This window comes from Nansenia antarctica (assembly GCF_963989245.1).
Source record: "Nansenia antarctica genome assembly, chromosome: 14".
NCBI lineage: Eukaryota > Metazoa > Chordata > Actinopteri > Argentiniformes > Microstomatidae > Nansenia > Nansenia antarctica.
This window is the reverse complement of record NC_137684.1, coordinates 22,888,095-22,906,024: the sequence shown is the minus strand read 5'-3', so window position 1 is coordinate 22,906,024 and position 17,930 is coordinate 22,888,095. Positions and strand designations below refer to the sequence as shown.

The 17,930-nt window shown below is 50.4% G+C and overlaps 1 protein-coding gene across 1 annotated transcript in view; it reads right to left on the bottom strand.

Annotated features, from left to right (window-relative positions):
- LOC308169993 (UPF0606 protein KIAA1549) overlaps positions 1–17,580 on the bottom strand; it is a gene marked incomplete at both ends in the record, with an annotated part of 28,817 nt that extends 11,237 nt beyond the window's left edge. Inside the window, 11 exons of the mRNA XM_080544724.1 lie at positions 460–599; positions 1,818–2,035; positions 7,425–7,609; positions 8,849–9,026; positions 11,575–11,720; positions 12,192–12,251; positions 12,350–12,536; positions 13,720–13,850; positions 14,274–14,433; positions 15,347–15,435; positions 15,672–17,580. Coding sequence (XP_080400850.1) covers positions 460–599; positions 1,818–2,035; positions 7,425–7,609; positions 8,849–9,026; positions 11,575–11,720; positions 12,192–12,251; positions 12,350–12,536; positions 13,720–13,850; positions 14,274–14,433; positions 15,347–15,435; positions 15,672–17,580 — 3,403 coding nt within the window. The remainder of the gene's footprint in view (positions 1–459; positions 600–1,817; positions 2,036–7,424; positions 7,610–8,848; positions 9,027–11,574; positions 11,721–12,191; positions 12,252–12,349; positions 12,537–13,719; positions 13,851–14,273; positions 14,434–15,346; positions 15,436–15,671) is intronic.
- Positions 17,581–17,930: the final 350 nt, after the last annotated feature.

Below are 17,930 nucleotides of genomic sequence, written 5' to 3'. Positions count from 1 at the left end.
ACACGCACACGCACACACACACGCACACGCACACGCACACGCACACGCACACGCACGCACACACACACACACACACACACACACACACACACACACACACACACACACACACACACTCAGCACTGATCACTGAGGCCAGAGTGGCACTACAAGGCTGGTCTGCGCCTTTCAACAGGCTATCACACACACACACACACACACACACACACACACACACACACACACACACACACACACACACACACACACACACACACACACACTCACTCTCTCTTTATATATCTATCACCCCCACCTCTCGCTGTCTGTCAAAAGTCTCTCTTTCCTTGTTTTTCCTCTCTGCTTGAGGTGCTATTTCTCTTTGTCTCTTTGTCTATTTGCTCTCCCTCTCTCTCTCCCTCTCTCTCTCCCCTTCCCTACTCTCTGTATTTGGTGAGTAGTGTTGCCATGGATACTTGCCATTTAAAACAGTGGTGGGTATCTTGCGGGCGTGCCGGCTGTCGTGGGCGGTGGCGACGGTCCGCAGGTTCTCCTCAGGTGACTCCCTCTCCTCACTGGACCGCTCGCTCGCCATGGACTCACCGTCTGACGGAGATATCCTGCCCAGAGAGGAGACACACACACACACACACACACACACACACAGACACAGACACACACGCAGACAGACAGACAGACACACACACACACAGACACACACGCAGACAGACAGATGCACACACACACACACACACACACACACACACAGACAGACGCACACACACACACACACACACACACACACACACACAGACAGATGCACACACACACACACACACACATACACACACACACACACACACACACACACACACACACACACACACACACACACACACACACACACACACATCAGCCAGAGAGTCCAGCCAGCCAGACTGAAACACAACATTGTCTGCCATTAAAACAACAGCTTTTTAAACTGCAGCATCACAACCCTTTGAATTTTAAATCCAGGAGGAAACACTTTTATGTGGCAGCTTTTCTTTCCCCTTTTTTTTTTTTTTTTTTTACGAAAGAGAGAAACTTTTGGGAGTAATTCTTTACTAGCACTTCTCCCATTGACAGTATAATTAAAATCCCATTCAGCTTCTGGAGTGCTGCCTGTCAAGAGAGTCGCAATACGTCTATATTAATCCTCCTTCTCGTTCATTCTATCACTCTAGTGTACTACATTACTGTCAGCAGCTCATCACTCCTAACCAGAGGACTAAGAGCCATTACAACCTCATTGATCTGCTTCAATCAATAAGTGATGACAATCACCTCAGTTACAGCTTTCTTAATCTGACCATCACTGTAACATACTGATAGAATCATTAGAGTTAGCTGTGATGTGTGAGAAGAGTTGGGATTCACCCCCAGTGTGGTAGCAGTGAAGTCTACATTCTAGAGTACAAACATTGTAAGAGTCCCTTACAAGGAGGAGTGTGACCATATCAAACTACCAAACTAAAAGTCAATGTTTCTTTGATAAAGGTGTCTCATTCACATGTGTGTGTGTGTGTGTGTATATATGGAATTGCTCTGGAAGGGAAAACCCCCAACATTTGACAGCGACCGACGACTAGCACTGCACATGAATAACGGATGAGAGGGGCTGTCGTGAACGGAAGAGCGGCCGGTCCGACCCCTTTGTCTGGATGTCTCTCTGCTGAGGTAACCGATGAATAACACAGCCGCATAACAATGTATCAGGCCCGTTGATAGACGTTGGTACAGTATAGGAATGACGTCGTTGGGACCGTGCCGTTGTTGGCTCTGTGTGGGACACTGACCTCCCTCTCCGGCGGCCGTTGCGGGAGGCCTTGGTGGAGGAGGCGGAGGCCTTGGTGGAGGGGGTGGGCAGGTCCCCGTTCTCCGACGACTGCGTGGCGTCCTTGGAGGAGGCGGCGGGGGCCGGGCCGGGCTCCTGGATGACCATGATGTCATCCTTGCTGTGCTGACCCAGGTGCAGCTTGGCAAAGTCAAAGCCCTTCACGCTGGGGGCCTGCAGCTGAAGGTGAGAGGAGGAGGAGGAGACGAGAGGAGGGATGGGGGGCAGGAGGGGGGTGGAGGAGAGGAGGGGTGGAGGGTAGAAGAGAGAAGAGGGAGACGGGAGCAGGATGGATAGAAAAGGAGAGGGAGGACAGAGGGGGTGGAGGAGAGGGACAGGATCAGGAAGATAAATGAAAATAGAGAGAAAATAGAGAGGAGAGAGAGAGGGGAGAATAAATATCACAGGGTCATTGGTTTGCCAGCGTGTGCTTATGGACCTAAGGGAGGGCATTGTCAGACGCGTACAGGAGGACTGCACCAGGGACAGACAGACAGACAGACAGACATAAGTAGGCCAACAGGCTGCATTTCTATTCCCCTCAGACGGAGAGAGAGAGAGAGAGAGAAAGAGAGAGAGAGAGAGAGAGAGAGAGAGAGAGAGAGAGAACGAGGGGGAGAGAGAGAGTGAGTCAGAGAGCGAGAGAGAGAGAGAGAGAGAGAGAGAGAGAGAGAGAGAGAGAGAGAGAGAGAGAGAGAGAGGGGGGGAGCTAGGGAGAGAGAGACTTGAGTGAGGGAAGCGGCTGGGCTAAATGACTGATGTGTTGCTAGGAAACTCAGACAAACAGAATGAATAATAACCAGGAGAGGGACACTGGGAGGAACACACGGGTCTGTCTGTCTGTCTGTCTGTCTGTCTGTCTGTCCTCAGGGGTGAACACAGAAGCAGCAGAGTGTACTGGAGGCTGACGCCCAGGGGCTTTCTCACTGCACTGGGGTAAACAGAGACACTGGGGGCGGGGTGTGTGTGTGTGTGTGTGTGTGTGTGTGTGTGTGTGTGTGTGTGTGTGTGTGTGTGTGTTTATGTGTGTGCCTCTTGCGTGTGTGTGTGTGTGTGTGTGTGTCATGTGTGTTACAGTTAACCATTTTAACGGTCACTGAGTTGGATGCAAATTTGCATACATCACATTGTCGGTTCCAGAATTCAGTCCAACCATTCAGGGATTGTGACTCGTTCAATATCCAATGAGAACGATTCCCCCCCGCTACGCTGTGACCCTCAAAATCATGTTAGAACGGGGCTGGAGCGATATCCACATTTTCTTGTTTACGATATTATTCAAGAAAATAAATATCACGACACACCATAATATCTTCCATCCTGAAGTATAGTGGAGCAGGCAGGTGTTGGAAATAGTCGAAATGATGAAACATGTTGTCATCGTTAGATGTGTTTTCCCTTTCGAAATAAGGCACAAAATATGTACATATCTGGAGTTTGAAGCGTTTAAATGTAATATGGAATATCTGCCCAACCGTAGTATGCGTACTGTTTTCCTTATGGCAGATCACCCATCAGGGTACTGGTGAAGGTACACAGTGTTGTCTAGTCTACTGCTCTGATAGACTGAGACATGTGGATGGCTTCATCAGACGCTTGTCTGAGTGAAAACCTAATCCAGAGTGTCCCCTGGGAGGTTGTGTGTGTGTGTATGTAGGTGTGTGTGTGTGTGTGTGTGTGTGTGTGTGTGTGTGTGTGTGGCTCTGCTTCTCTCTCCTGCATGTAAATCAGGCTTGTCTTCAAACAGGAACACGCGTCAATACCAACTCTCCTGGGCTTATTTGTCGACAGCAAAACTACAGCTGAATAGAAAAGTACAACACAACACGTCTAGAGCCGTTAACTCTACTCACACACCACTAATCTCTACTTTCTCCTCGTCCGATTGGACGTCTGGGGGATCATCCATCAGCCAATAGGAGAGAGTAGAGCTACTAACCGTGACGATAAGTCTACTACTGAATGTCTGAGGGATTAGAGAGACCATATAGAGTACAGTCTCCGATATATAGGGCCGGGTTCACAGACAAGGCTTGAGGCCTAGTCCTGGACTAAATCACACTTTCAATGTAAAATCTCCACCGAAGATGCTTTTTAATCTAGGATTAGGCTTAAGCCAAACCCGGCCTGTAGTCTATTTTCCGAATGCATGAAAATTCCACGGCTGCAGTGATGATAAGCATCTAAACCCATGACAGCGCTCTTGTAATCCCCCCTAATCAATAACACATGAGGCTAATATCAGACCAATACAGTACCGGTCAAAAGTTTGGGCATGCTTTCCCATTCAATTGAATGGGGGATGTGTGTCCAAACTTTTGACTGGTACTGTATGTCAAACTAATACTATGTAAAAATGATAATAATATCTGGTCTGGATGGACTGTCGGAGCACTCCGTAGTAGATCAGAACCTCAGGGTACGGCCTGTACAGGCCCACGACACAGACACTAGTCTCTAGTGGGACTATACATCACCTAGCTCCAACTAGGCTCCATTATACCTCCTGTTTTTTCCCTTTCAACAACGTTCTCTTTTTCTCTGTCTCTTCTTCTTCCTCCTCTTCTTCCTCCTCCTCCTCTTCTTCCTCCTCCTCCTCTTCCTCGGAGCTCTCACTTTTCTGTTTGCCCTTGGTGGGAACCATAGGCCCCTGGGCAGAAGCAGGGGGTCATAGGTCATGGAGTGATACAGGTGAAGAGGTGACGAGCATCCAGGACCTCTAAGCATTACAGGAGACGTCTCCTATAAGGACTTCTACTCACTACCATTGGAGTCAACTCTTCTACTCACTACCATTGGAGTCAACTCTTCTACTCACTGCCATTGGAGTCAACTCTTCTACTACTCACTACCATTCTCTTTAGGATCTTCTACAAACTACCGGGCATCTGCTCAAACTACCTTCCCATTCTTATCCTCCTCCTCCTCCTCATATTCTTCTTCTTCTTCTTCCTCCTCCTCCTCTTCCTCTTCCTCACTAATCTCTATAGCCCTCTTGATTGGAACAGGGGACATTGATTGCCTGAATGCGGTGGACTCCCCTAACGAGGTAGGGGACTGGACGAGATATGGAAAGAGGAGGAGAGGTGTTAAGTTAAGGTATTGAAGGATTGTTGTTACACAGGTCGGAGGGAAGCCTACATTCTCCTGCTCCGTCCCCTCGCTCCGATACCAGACCAGACTGGAGGGAACGGCCCGGGTTCGACCCAGGTTGGGAAGGGAATAGGAGCCTGATAGACGGGTCGATCAATGAGATAATAACACATAACCACACGGTCAGTCAGACAGACTGATCCTGTCAGAAGTCCAAGTCCAAGTCAAGTTAGTTGACTATCTGTGCAGTATAGTACAGTGGATTGTGTACATAGCCTTTATTTATGTAAACCAGCTCCTTACCTTCTTGTGATTTTATTCTTTTTCTAAAAGTTTTTTTTTTTTTTTTCCCTTTCCTAACACCAGGGGAGCCACCCCTCCTAAATGTCGTTGTTTGGTACCTGTACTGTAGCAATGACAATAAAGACCATTCATTCATTCATTCATTCATTCAAAAGCACACAGATGAGCAGCCGTTATTAAAGCTATGAACATCTCACCACCACCACCACCACCACAGGGATATCCTACACAGTGTTGCCAGAGGGGATTATTTTCCAGGCTAACCACAGTCTAAAAGCCGGCCAGTGTGATCATAAGTAGCCCAATTGGGCGGGAATACGCCCAATCTGGCAACACTGATCCTACCACCACCACTAGCCCACAGCAGCGCTACAGGCTAGGCTAGGCCAGCCAGAGCCGATCCAGGGTGGAGTCTTGATGAGAGTGGATTACACAGAGGGTATGCTGTGTGTCGGGGTGTGGTGGGGGTATGGGGGGGGGGGGCACCACTTCGGGGGCAGTCCCGGATGAGAGGAGGGCCGGTGTGGCGTTACAGCGCTGAGAGCTCCATTAACTGTGGAGAACCACACAGAGGGGAGTGTGTGTGTGTGATCCTCTCCTGCATGAGGCCTGATCACTGCCAGCAGGGAAGGAGAGAGAGAGAGAGAGAGAGAGAGAGAGAGAGAGAGAGAGAGAGAGAGAGAGAGAGAGAGAGAGACGGAGAGAGAGGGAGAGAGAGAGAGAGGAGAGAGAGAGGGAGAGAGAGCAAGAGAGCGAGAGAGAGGGAGAGAGAGAGAGGGAGAGAGAGAGAGAGAGAGGGAGAGAGAGAGAGAAAGGGAGAGAGAGAGAGAGCAAGAGAGAGAGCACTAGCTAGTGTACTCTCTACTTTAGCACCAGCATATTATACTGTAACCACGTACGGCATCAGGGAGGCAGAGAGCCGGTGAGCACAGCCTCTCGCAGACCCAGGCGAGCTCTCGTCTCCCGCCAGGACCACATGAGAAGAATTATAATACTACAAAGTGTTTTCGCTGAAAAATGCTTTCATGTGTTATCCTCCGGGCTTTTCTCATTTTTTATTTTTTTTTTGCTTTCTCGCCCCCTTCTGCTTCTCAGCGAGCGAGGGAGATACTGCAGCTTAACTCTCCACTGTCAACCAGCACAGAGACCACCCACAAACTGGTGGGGGGGGCGGGGTGTGGGGGGGGGGCACACCCCCCCGCCCCCCACCACCACCACCACCACCGAGCCTATCCCTCCAATAACAAGGATAGGAGTAGGGGTGCCTGACTGACAGGGGAGAATAATACGTGGTCCAGCCGGTTGAGCGCTGGAGCCCCGAGAGGAGCCCAGATATGTTGTTAAGAGAGCAGATAACCCAGCCAGGAGAGACAGAGAGGAGCCGGGGCCCCGCTGGCTGATAACAGCTATCTCTCTCTCTCTCTCTCTCTCTCTGTCCTGTCCCAAGGTAGACGAGAGAATAACACCGTAGCTGTCACTGACAGATAACTAACGACAGAACGAGAGTGAGGATAGAGGAAAGAAGGATGAGTGCGAAAGTGAGAGAAGGAGGATGGTGCTTTTCGAGGGGGTGTGCCGGAGTCGCTCCGTACTCCTATTCGTATCCGTTTTTTTTTTTAGGACTTGAGGAGTCTCGTATCCGGGTGATACGGTACTCGTGATTGGACGACCGTGGGATGCGATTTAAAAGTTTAAAAAATGAAAGGAGATGCGCGTTGTGTTGCATGCTGAGCTGCTATTGCTGAGTATTCAGCACACCCCCTGTTTGTTTTGTATTCCAAAGAAGTAAAATAAGGATATAATAATAATATTATAATAATATAATATAGGCCTAGAGTTACATGTACAGAGATCATAGGCCGTACAGACGGGTAGAGAACCAAAACAACACGGCAGGAAGATGGACATGGGCGTTCTCAGAGGAGAAGACGTGTCCACACGTACGCGTGTCGAGTCTGACTGGAAGAAGAAAACACAGAGACAGACAGGTGGACAAAGAGGCAGGCAGCTGGAAAACAAAAGATTAAGAAAACAAATCTCGAAAATAGGTCAAAACAGGCCAAAATTGGTCACAGTTGGTTGAAAGAGGGTGAATGAAGAAGCTAGGACACAGAGCACCCCCGCCCCTGGACCACAGCCCGCCACCCCCCCACCCGGCACTCCTCCTCCTCACCTTCTGTCTCTGCTGGACAGTGGTCATGGCGTCGGGCTGGAACTCCAGCTTGTCCGTGCGACACAGCTTCCAGTAGAGGATGGAGATGATGAGGATGACCACGATCAGAGGCACCACCACGCCGATGATGATCCACATGTTGGTGTTCTCGTTGTCAGACTGGGGGGAGGACACCTTCTCCACGGCTAGAGGAGAGAGAGAGAGAGAGAGAGAGAGAGAGAGAGAGAGAGAGAGAGAGAGAGAGAGAGAGAGGGTGAGAGAGAGAGAGAGAGGGATAGAGAGAGGGTGAGAGAGAGAAAGAGAGAAAGAGGGTGAGAGAGAGAGAAAGAGAGAGAAAGAGAGAGGGAGAGAGAGAGAGAGAGAGAGAGAGAGAGAGAGAGAGAGAGAATGTTCATTATTATGTGTGTGTGCTAACAAACAGCTTATTGGATACACACACACACACACACACACACATATTTTGGCTGTTGGTTCTTCTTCTGTTCCTTTGCCTAATAAGCTTAATTAACACTCTACTTCTCCCTAGGGAGCATTGAATACGTGTTCACGCCAATGGCACTAGTGATAGGCGACTCACAATGTACACTATAACAGTGATGATAATGAACTACGAGACAACTTAAATAGCATCATAGGCAGCGAGAATGAGGCGCGGCATCGCTTTCTAATGCACTTTTTAGTTTTTTGTTTGGACATGTCCGTTGGACAATTGCAGGAGGAAGTCCACTTATCCGAACATAAAATACACTTGTCCCAGAGAAGCGGACAAGCCTTAATGTCGAGTCCTAGAGCAGTCTGAAACTCGGGACAGAACAGAACCCCCCTGAGGTGTTAGGCTCAACACGGCTTCCATCTCTAACGTGGGTCCTTAGTGAGGATGATAAGAGTTTATATACGGTATAGGGGGTAGGTAGGCTAATTAGTTCAAATGTTACTATACATACACACAAACATACAATACACTGAGCCAAGGGAGCAATTAGCCGGTATCCTTTCTCTCTCTTTCGAAGAGGTAGACTACAATGATTAGTAGCTTACCAACAGGATGACAAAAGGGTTGGTAAGAGAGCCTCTGAACAAAGATGATGCTCCTCAAACACATCCATCAGAAGCTCACTATTAAGGCTTCCTCCTACATACAGTATCTCAATTTAGCTCAGCTGTTATTTTACTATATTAACCTGACAAAAACCTGACAGTTTTTTTTATCCTCTTACAAAGAAACAATGAATGAACAAAGAGAGTTATGCAAATTGCTTTCTGTCTTCCGATATACGTATATATTCCAATATATACGCTGTTTAGCTGACACCTTTATCCAAAGTGACATACAGTACATTGCATCAAACCCACAACCTAAGTGTTGCTCCAGTGACAGAACCACGGAGGACCGGTTTGAGGTTTGAGTTAGCCTAGCGACTCACGTTGAGCCAGGATGCCCTGGACGCGGTAGCCCAGGACGATGGCAGCTCTCTGGACGTCCAGGCTGTTCAGCATGTCGGCCGTGTTGACGGCAGGAAGCCTCTGTCCGCTGGGACCGTCCACAAAGTACACCATCTCCAGAGGGTGGTCCCCACCCACCAGCCTGGTCGACCGCACGATCTGGAGGGAGGGAGGGAGGGAGGGGGCCAGGGATACACATGGATATCACATAAACACACACACACACACACACACACACACACAGCCCGCCCATACTGACACTAGTGCTGCACGCACTAGCACACATTAGAAACACACATTATGTTCGAGAATCTTCTAATGGCTCTTATATCCTAGGAGTCCTGTGCTTGAATATGGCTTCCAGCACAGCTCCCTTGACGAACTTTCGTCTGCTAGACTCCTTTGCTGTGTGTGTGTGTGTGTGTGCAATCTGTGTCACTAGAAGAGAGCAGGGACAGGTGGTGTAGGACGTGACACGGAAAAAAATAACGTCTGGCTTCCTTGCAGCCAGGGTCTAACCAGGGTTGCCAGATGGGACTGACAATTTCCAGCCTAACCAGTCAAAAAAAAAAAAAAAAATCCACCAAAACCCAGCCCATCTGGCAACCCAGGGACTAACCCACCTCCGGCCCTGCAGGGTTATCAGAGTGGAAGGATGACTACAGGGTACGACTCCTCCTTCCTCCCCTACTCTGTCTGCCACCTGCCTGGCGCTTCTTCCCAAGGTGGAGTGTGGGGGGGGCTTTAGACACGACAGGGCCCGCCCAGACCATACTGAACAGGCTCAGTTCTCTTCTCGTCACCCTGCCTTCCCAGCACTGTTACAGCTGTGACCGTGACGATGCTGGATTCCTAAGCAGGTCAGGCACGGTACGGCTCGGCTCGGCTCGGCTCAGCTCGGTTTGCGGGGTGAGAAGGGTGCCGACGCAGACTAGCGGTTCGGTGTGTGTGAGAGACTGAGAGGCAGAACTCTAGTAGTGTTGACTAGAAGGAGACACTTTCCCGCGAGCTTGTCTCGCTGTCGTTTAGCCCAGATAGAGATGAGGAAGTCTTTGAAATGGAAAGTACCTCAATGAGGCAAAGGGTGAAATAAATACACACCTACTGATGAGCAATGAACATATTCATGATTTATCAGGAGGAAATGTTGCATGCCAAGGCGTCTTACCCCCCCCCCCCCGCGCGCGCCCACTCCCCCCCCAAAAATTACACACTACTTCAGTCCTCCAGTTAGACGGTGAGAGTTAAAGTGTCTGTGTGGTTTAGACGGTGGAGATAAGGGAGGCAGAAAGGTCAGTCGCTGTAAGGGTTGCAATTCACCCAGGGTGATATTCATCACCGTGACAGCTCCCCCGCCTGCGAATGTAGACCATCACACCTCCCTGACAGCCTCCACGGGTTTAATAAAATATCTCTCTGCACAACTAGAGAAGACTGAGCTAGTGGGGTTTAATCATCACGCCAAGTCCCACAGAGAGTGCGTGAGAGAGAGAGAAACAGAGAGAGAGAGTGTGAGAGAGAGAGAGAGAGTGAGAGAGAGAGTGAGAGAGAGAGAGACAGGGAGAGAGAGACAGAGAGAGAGACAGAGAGAGAAAGAGAGAGAGAGACAGAGAGAGAGAGACAGAGAGAGAGAGAGACAGAGAGAGAGAGAGAGTCAGAGGAGAGTGAGAGAGAGAGAGAGAGTGAGAGAGAGAGACAGGGAGAGAGAGACAGAGAGAGAGAGACAGAGAGAGAGAGAGACAGAGAGAGAGAGAGAGACAGAGAGAGAGTGAGAGAGAGACAGAGAGAGACACAGAGAGAGAGAGAGAGAGACATAGAGAGAGAGAGAGATAGAGATATATGATTAATAATTGATCTGCTATTAGCCACTGTAGTGCACTGCTTTCCAAGAGTAACACGCAGGGGGGGGGGAAGGACTTGGTGAGTCTTTAGAGAGTGGCTGGCCCTGAGATTAATAGGTGGCGTTGCCATGACGACCGTGTCCTGTCTCCCTGAATGCCGCGGTGTTCGAGGAGAACGAGAGAGGAGAGGAGAGCGGAGGGGAAGAGAAGCGGAGGGGAGGGGAGGAGAGGGAGAGGGAGAGAAGAAGAGAGCAGGTGCGGAGGGACGGGAAGCCACAAAAGGCAGAGCTTGATTAGTAAGGCAGAGAGGATCTGGAAAGAGAGAGAGAGGGAGGGAGAGAGAGAGAGAGAGATAGAGAGAGAGAGAGAGACAGGAAAAAGTCCTCCATAATGGATCTCTCTGTTCAGGGGAGAGATGGAGAGAGCTCACATCAGGGAATAATAATGAATCAAGTGAGGAAGGAAACTTTTACCAGTCCATGCGGGGGGGGGGGACTGTTTTTACAGTCAACCACACTGCTGCGCCTCCTAAAGACCACCTCTACGTGACTCCTGCGCCCCTGTGTACGTCACCCTTCTTCCCGTAACCACATGCATTTCATTTCACACCAGGCTCAGTCTCACGGCGAAGCCTAGTTGAGGGCAGTGTTGCCAGATGGGATTGTTTTCCAGCCTAACCGCAGTCTAAAAGCCACCCTGTATTATCATAAGTAGCGGGAATACGCCCAATCTGGCAACACTGGTTGAGGGGTTAACTAAGCTTAACTGTCCACATCTCTCTCTGCGTGACTCATTCGTGAGACATAGTCACTGTTCTATTTTCGACGGGGGGGTCACGACGGTACGGTGGTTGAAGTGGTGGGTACCTGAACACTGTTGTTGCCCACGCTGGTGGCCCTCCTGGCACGCCTGGCCGCCCCCAGCACCTCCCCCAGCAGCAGGGCCAGGCGACGCTCCATCTTGGCCTGGAAGGTCCCCTCGCCCACCCGCTGGTCCAGCACTCCCAGCAGCACTAACACACGGGAGAGGAGGGGGGGGGGGAGGGAGTCAGTACAGGATAGCCAATGGCCGGGTCAAACAGATCTGCACACTGCAGGTGAATCTCTACCCAATCATTAGACCTATCGCTAAGCCACGGCCCAAAATAGAAATTGTCCAATCATATCACAGCAAAAGTCACGACAGGCAGAAAACTCGGACAAACAACTCGCTAATATCTGATGGTGAAAAGCTTCTAGACTAAATATTATTGTCATCTTTAAAAAACATGTCTATTACTTGCTGTGGTAAATCAGAAATCTGAAATTTGCCAACTCCTGCCGTTGTAAGTCATTGCATGTCATTCAGTCACGGTCGGTCAGTCAGTCACTGTCAGTGAAGCGTTGTTTGTTTATCCGAGTTTTCAAAGGGGGCGTGGCTTAGCGATAGGTCCATTGGAAGAGTTAGAGGAATATCCCTCAAAGCCAGAGGGAGAAGTATATACCTGTTCTAACCCAAGACGAACGAAGCAGCTGGGTGGTGTTCAACTCCGGGTAGTAGAAAGCTGTTGGAAACAGGAAGAAGAAGAGAAAGAGAATAAGGCCAACAGGATGAACCGTCCAGGAAGTAGAGAGGAGAGGCTGCAGGACGTGCAGGACTCACGCTCGGCGATCTGCAGCACGGGGAAGCCCAGGTAGTAGCTGAACTCCACCATGTTCAGTAGCCTCAGGTGGTGGCTGACCTCCGACCCCTTCAGGTAGCCCCTGGCGTCGCGCACGGCGAAGGTGATGTCCACCGGCTCTCTGGGCTGACGCCGGGTCTTGGGCTGGTTCATGGTGATGTTCACGATCTGGACACACAGCAAAGTACAGAGGTCAGTCAGGAATACCGTGCGTCTGTTTTTCAGGAACTGAAATGAATAGTGTTTTTCTATGGCACGTTCGTCATATATACTGTAAAAAAAAAACATGTTGAATTCATGTTGAATTCATTGTCTGAATCGGAAACGATGACGTCTGAACGATACTGTATTTGTGTTTTGCTACCTCGAATGCAGCTACACAGGCACTTCTTAAACAGGCAGTTAAAAATCTGAATCAATGAAAAACTATGCTTGTCATTTATTTTTTGAATGACCGAATATAGTGATCTGAATCCAAATTGGCCCTGAGGCAGGCAGGAACTTGTGTTTCCACAGCATAGTACAGTAGAGTCACACGACCGTACATTTCAGCCATCACAATCTTTCGCTCCCAGGCCTCAACAATACTAATTAAGTACGACAGCTCCTGCTCGATCTCCCCAATCGAATCAAAGCTACATGCTGTGTGTGTGTGTGTGTGTGTGTGTGGGGGGGGGGGTGTGGGTGTGTGTGTACAGCTAGCTGCCGGTTCTGCAGTCACAATACCGCTGGTGCAATGCCCAGAGGCGGTATGGCTTTGTCTCCGTCAGCAGACCCAGGCAGGGGAAGTTCAGACAGAGGCAGAGATAGAGATAGGCCCTTTTTTTTTCCATACAGAACATAATAACCCAATTTGTCCCTTCATTTCTTGGCCTCGGTCACTGACTCTTTTGGAAAATCAGCTTTTCTTTCCACTTCCAACCTTATTTCAGCTGACATTTTCTTCTCCCGTCGAACAGAGCCGAGGTGCATGGTGAGTGTTCTTTAGTAAAGAAAATACGTGTCTGAGCTAAGCACTCCTGACAGAAATGGGAGTCTGCGATGAAGAGGACTCCAGTGACTGCTCGTGTTCTTCTCCTAGCACGACGACTGCCAATGGCCGCTGGCCGCTGGCCTGAGCTAGATTACTTTTCCTGCTACGACTGGTGGATCGATGATTCGCTTACTTAGTCAAATGTATTGATTTGTAAGTCGCTTTGGAATAAGGCGTCTGCTAAATGCCAAAAATTTAAAATGTCTTGTCTGCTGTAACTGACGTGTGTGTGTCTGTGTGTGTGTGTGTGTGTGTGTGTGTGTGTGTGTGTGTGTGTGTGTGTGTGAATGCGCAAAGTGTTCTGGGTTCTCCTCTCACATGCACGGTGAAGTTGGTGGACTCCTGCGAGCGGCGGCGGACCTCGGCGTAGGCCAGGGTCAGGCCTCTCTCCACGCCCTCGCTGAAGTTGCAGACGCGCACGTCGATGTGGCTGGGCACAAACTGCAGCACTGCCGAGTGGAACAACAACAACAACAACATCAACAACAACATCTACAGCCGTGTGACAAACAACCAGATACACCACAGCGAGGGATGAGGGGAGCAGAGAAACCCGATCGCACAAAACTTTTATTCAATTTCCAAAACATGATGATCGTATTACATGACAATCACCCCGATACAGACAGGATGATACAGAATATCGGAGCGCAGCAATCCAATAACGCCCTCCTGTAAAGACAGTGTACCTGATCTGCTGATACCTCTCTGTCCCCTTACATTGGGTTATGGCCCCAGGCCCACCGTGCTAACATGCCTATTCGATGCACTTAAAAAAGGTAAATCAAATCGGAGCGCTCCAGTGCTTCCATGGTCCCGGAAGTCAGAGATGCAGCGATAAAGCAGCCTTATGATTGGTTTAGACCGGGTACCTGAGTGGACCTGGTACCGGTGGTCCGGTACCGTCCAGTTGGGTGAGATGGACAGGAAGCGGCGGCCGGACCGGTGCAGGGCGTTGATGACAGATATGGCCGTGTACACCACCGGACCCGACACCGCCCGGAACACCAGCCTGGGAGGGGGGTCCACAACCTACGGCGAAACGAAAATAAAAACCAAAACATTACGGTACACTGTACTTCTTCCATTGACCTTCAGTGGCACGTTCTGGTACGATGTGGCGTCTGGAGTCTGGAACTCTGCTGGTTTGTTTATCAGAGAGCAGGAGATAAAGAATACAGGAAGTGGGCTGTCCTTCGTAGTGCATCCCTGTACTCCCCTACACACACACACACACACCCAGACACACGCACGCACACACACACACGCACACACGCACGCACACCCACACCCACACCCAGACACACGCACGCACACACACACACCCACACACAGACACACACACACACTCCCAATGCCCCTTTACAAGAGCTTCAGTTCTGGCTTGATTAAAACTCAGAGGATGTTACACAACAGCTGTTAGGCTGTTTATCTAAAGGACTCTGCTTTGTAATGAAAAGCTAACACAGAGTCAGCACATTGAGCTTAATTGCTGGATCGAGTCCATGGGCTCATGTACAGGGATTGTTCAATTATAGTATATTGTCTGTATAAAAGTCTTTCATGGTCACTGCCTGGCAAACAATAATGGGCTGCTTTTGCAGTTCACTCTTATCTTGGTCCATTTCACAACACATCACACAACACTGTGTCGCTGACAGCTCTTGTACACTCCCCCAACAACCGCCCCTTCTCCCTCGATGTTAAAAATATAATTGTTAAAACCTCCTTGAAGGATTTGGAACCAGTTTAAACGTCACTTTGGTTTACACATTTTTTCTACCTCTGCTCCACTAGTTGCAAATAAATGCTTTTTCTCCCTCTGGGAATTGTGTTGTTGACAAGTAGTTTTCTTTCTCACAATAATAGTCCATCCAGAACCAAAGCACTTCCTTGGTGGTGTGGCAATAAAAGGATCTTGTAATGATAATGTACAGTACTGTACCTGCAGTTCAAGTGATTTGTTGAATTCGCTCTTCAGTATATCTCTGATTTGGGTTTTGGCATATCCAATGGTGACCCCAGAGGGAAAACCTGTAGAGGAAGAGGAAATCTCATTTGAGAAAATAGACACATTTTCTGATGATATACATTGTTAGAGATTACTGAGGTGGAAAACATCATCAGAACATGTTAACATTCACTCAGGTCTATCCTGTGGAAGGGATAAAATAACTAATATTATCGAAATTGTTACTTAATAAAATCGTAACTAAATTTGCGTTATTCAAAATGCATATCAACACAACAAAGTCCTCCATCTAACTTACCGACTTTGACTAAGTACCCAGGCTTGGTGGAGTTACAGAGGTACTGGCGTGCTGTAGTTGAAGGCGGACTCTTAGTGGTGGTGGTTGCAGAGGCCTTAGTGGTAGTAGTAGTAGTAGTAGTTATGGTGGAAGTGGTACCCTGCGGAGTGGAGACTATAGAGCTAAATGTAGTCTGACTATCATTAGTCATTGCTGTGAACAGAGTACCTGTGGCAGCGCCCTCATCAGCCATGACTGAGGGGACAGAGGACGTGGTGTTGGGAGCTGGGTCTGTGGTCTCCATGGTGGTGTCAGCAGCCAGCTCTGTAGGGACCGGGGTGAAGGCGGCAGACCAGGTCAGTACCGGAGTGACGTGCGAGGCGCTGAGGAGGTCCGTCTCTGAGACGGCGGAGGAGACGAACCACTGGATGTCCGTGGCAGAGGAGGAGATGATGTCGTCGTCCAGCGGTTGCGTAGCACCGGGCCGGACCGACATCAGGGAATCGCTGTCCAGTCCGTCGCTCGAGGTGGGCGCCGAGCTCGTCCATTCGGCGGATGACACCTGACCGCCCCAGAGGGAGGACGAAAGGTCCATGGAGGGAGTGGGTTCTAGTGACGACTCCGGGAAAGGCTCGGAGACGTTCACCATGTGAGGCGTCGACTCGGGAGGCTCCAGGCCTGAGGTGTCGGAGGAGGTCTCCTCTTCACCCCAGGTGGAGGTGTTGTCAGGGGGCTGAAGCTCCACTCCGTAGGTGGCACTTAGCATGCGACTCGGGTCCGCGGTGAAGACGCCGGTGGCCGCGACGTGAGTGGCGCTGACGGGCATCGGGGAGAAATGTCTGGAGGTGGTCACGTTGCCTCTGGAGGAGTTGTCCTTGGTCAGCTGGGTGGTGTAGTACTCCAGACTGTTCATGTCCGGCAGGAGGACGTCCGTCGGTTCGATCGTGTCCGTCGGTTCGACCGCGAAAGTGTCGGTCCAGTCCACGTAAGAGCCGTCGTCGGATAAACCGCCCGGAGGCGTGCGGGTCGACTCCGGGCCGGGGCGGCTGGGAGAGGGATGGAGCGACGTGGAGGGGGGGACGCTTCTCAGACCGGGGCTGTAAGCTGTGGTGAGGCTGGCCGAAGACAGAGACCCGGCGACGTGACGCATGGAGGAGAAGGACACCCCGGCCCTGGAGGGGAAAGAGGTGTCGTAGCTCTCCTTGTTGGAGTCCTCCGGGTCGTACATGTCCGTGGGCACGTTGGTGGCCATGGAGTAGTCGTCTCCCTCGGAGCCCATGAAAGACATGGTCTCCTCGTAGTCTCCGGAGCCGTAGTCCCCCTCCACGCTGTTGACTGGGAAGAAGTCCTCCGGCGGCACCATGGTCGGCTCGCCTAAGGAGGACGTGAGGTGATGGGGGCTGAGGAAAGGCACGTAGCTGGAAGCCAGAATCTCTATAGGTGGTTTCAGGAGCATGTGGATACCTTGGGCGGCGTCGCCCTGTAAAGTGAGGACACTGCTAGGACGTAGATGATCCAGGTTCATGACTGGACTTGTGGGTTTGGGGGCTAGCGAGAGATTCCCTACACTCTGGGACATATTCTGGTTCGACTCCTCCGGTCTGGCCTGGTCTGACTGGGCTTCCAATAGGTCATTGAGAGGGTCCAGAGGTCCGACGGGAGTCTGTTCTGATTGGTTGTTGGGGGGTAACGGGTGTCCATCTGGAGCTTTCTGATCAGAGTTTGGGTTCGTGAGCTGTGGCGATGTGGACCCAGCGGTCGTAGAGACGTTCGACGGCGGCGGCGTTGTGGATGTGTTTGACCGTTGCGGAGGCTGATTAACTGATTCTGTGACGTGGTTTCCAGCGGAAGGTGCCAGGATTGAGTTATTCCCAGGGAGCTTCACGTCCCTTGAAAGTCTGGCTGGGCCTTGGGGTTGCCTAGGCCCCATCGCCGGCTCTTTGTGGGTTAAAGGGGGGGTGGACAGAGGGTTTGGGCCGACGGATAGGGTGGCTAGGGGGTCCCTCAAGGTCAACAGTTTGGAGTCTTGAGAAGGTGAAAGGCCCCACTGGGAAAGTACAGTACTATTGTTAGTGTTTAGTGTAGATTTGGGTGGTAGGGCACCGGGGGAGGAGAGAGCTGCTCTTGTAGTGTGGTCTGGGTGCACAGAGGCCTTGGTGTGTGTCACTGATAAGGCTGAAGGTGGTTCATCCAAGCTTGTTGCATCCTCCTCAAACTCTTCTAACATAGCAGAACCCAACGAAGGCCAATTAGCTGGGAAAAAAAAGAGAAATATACACA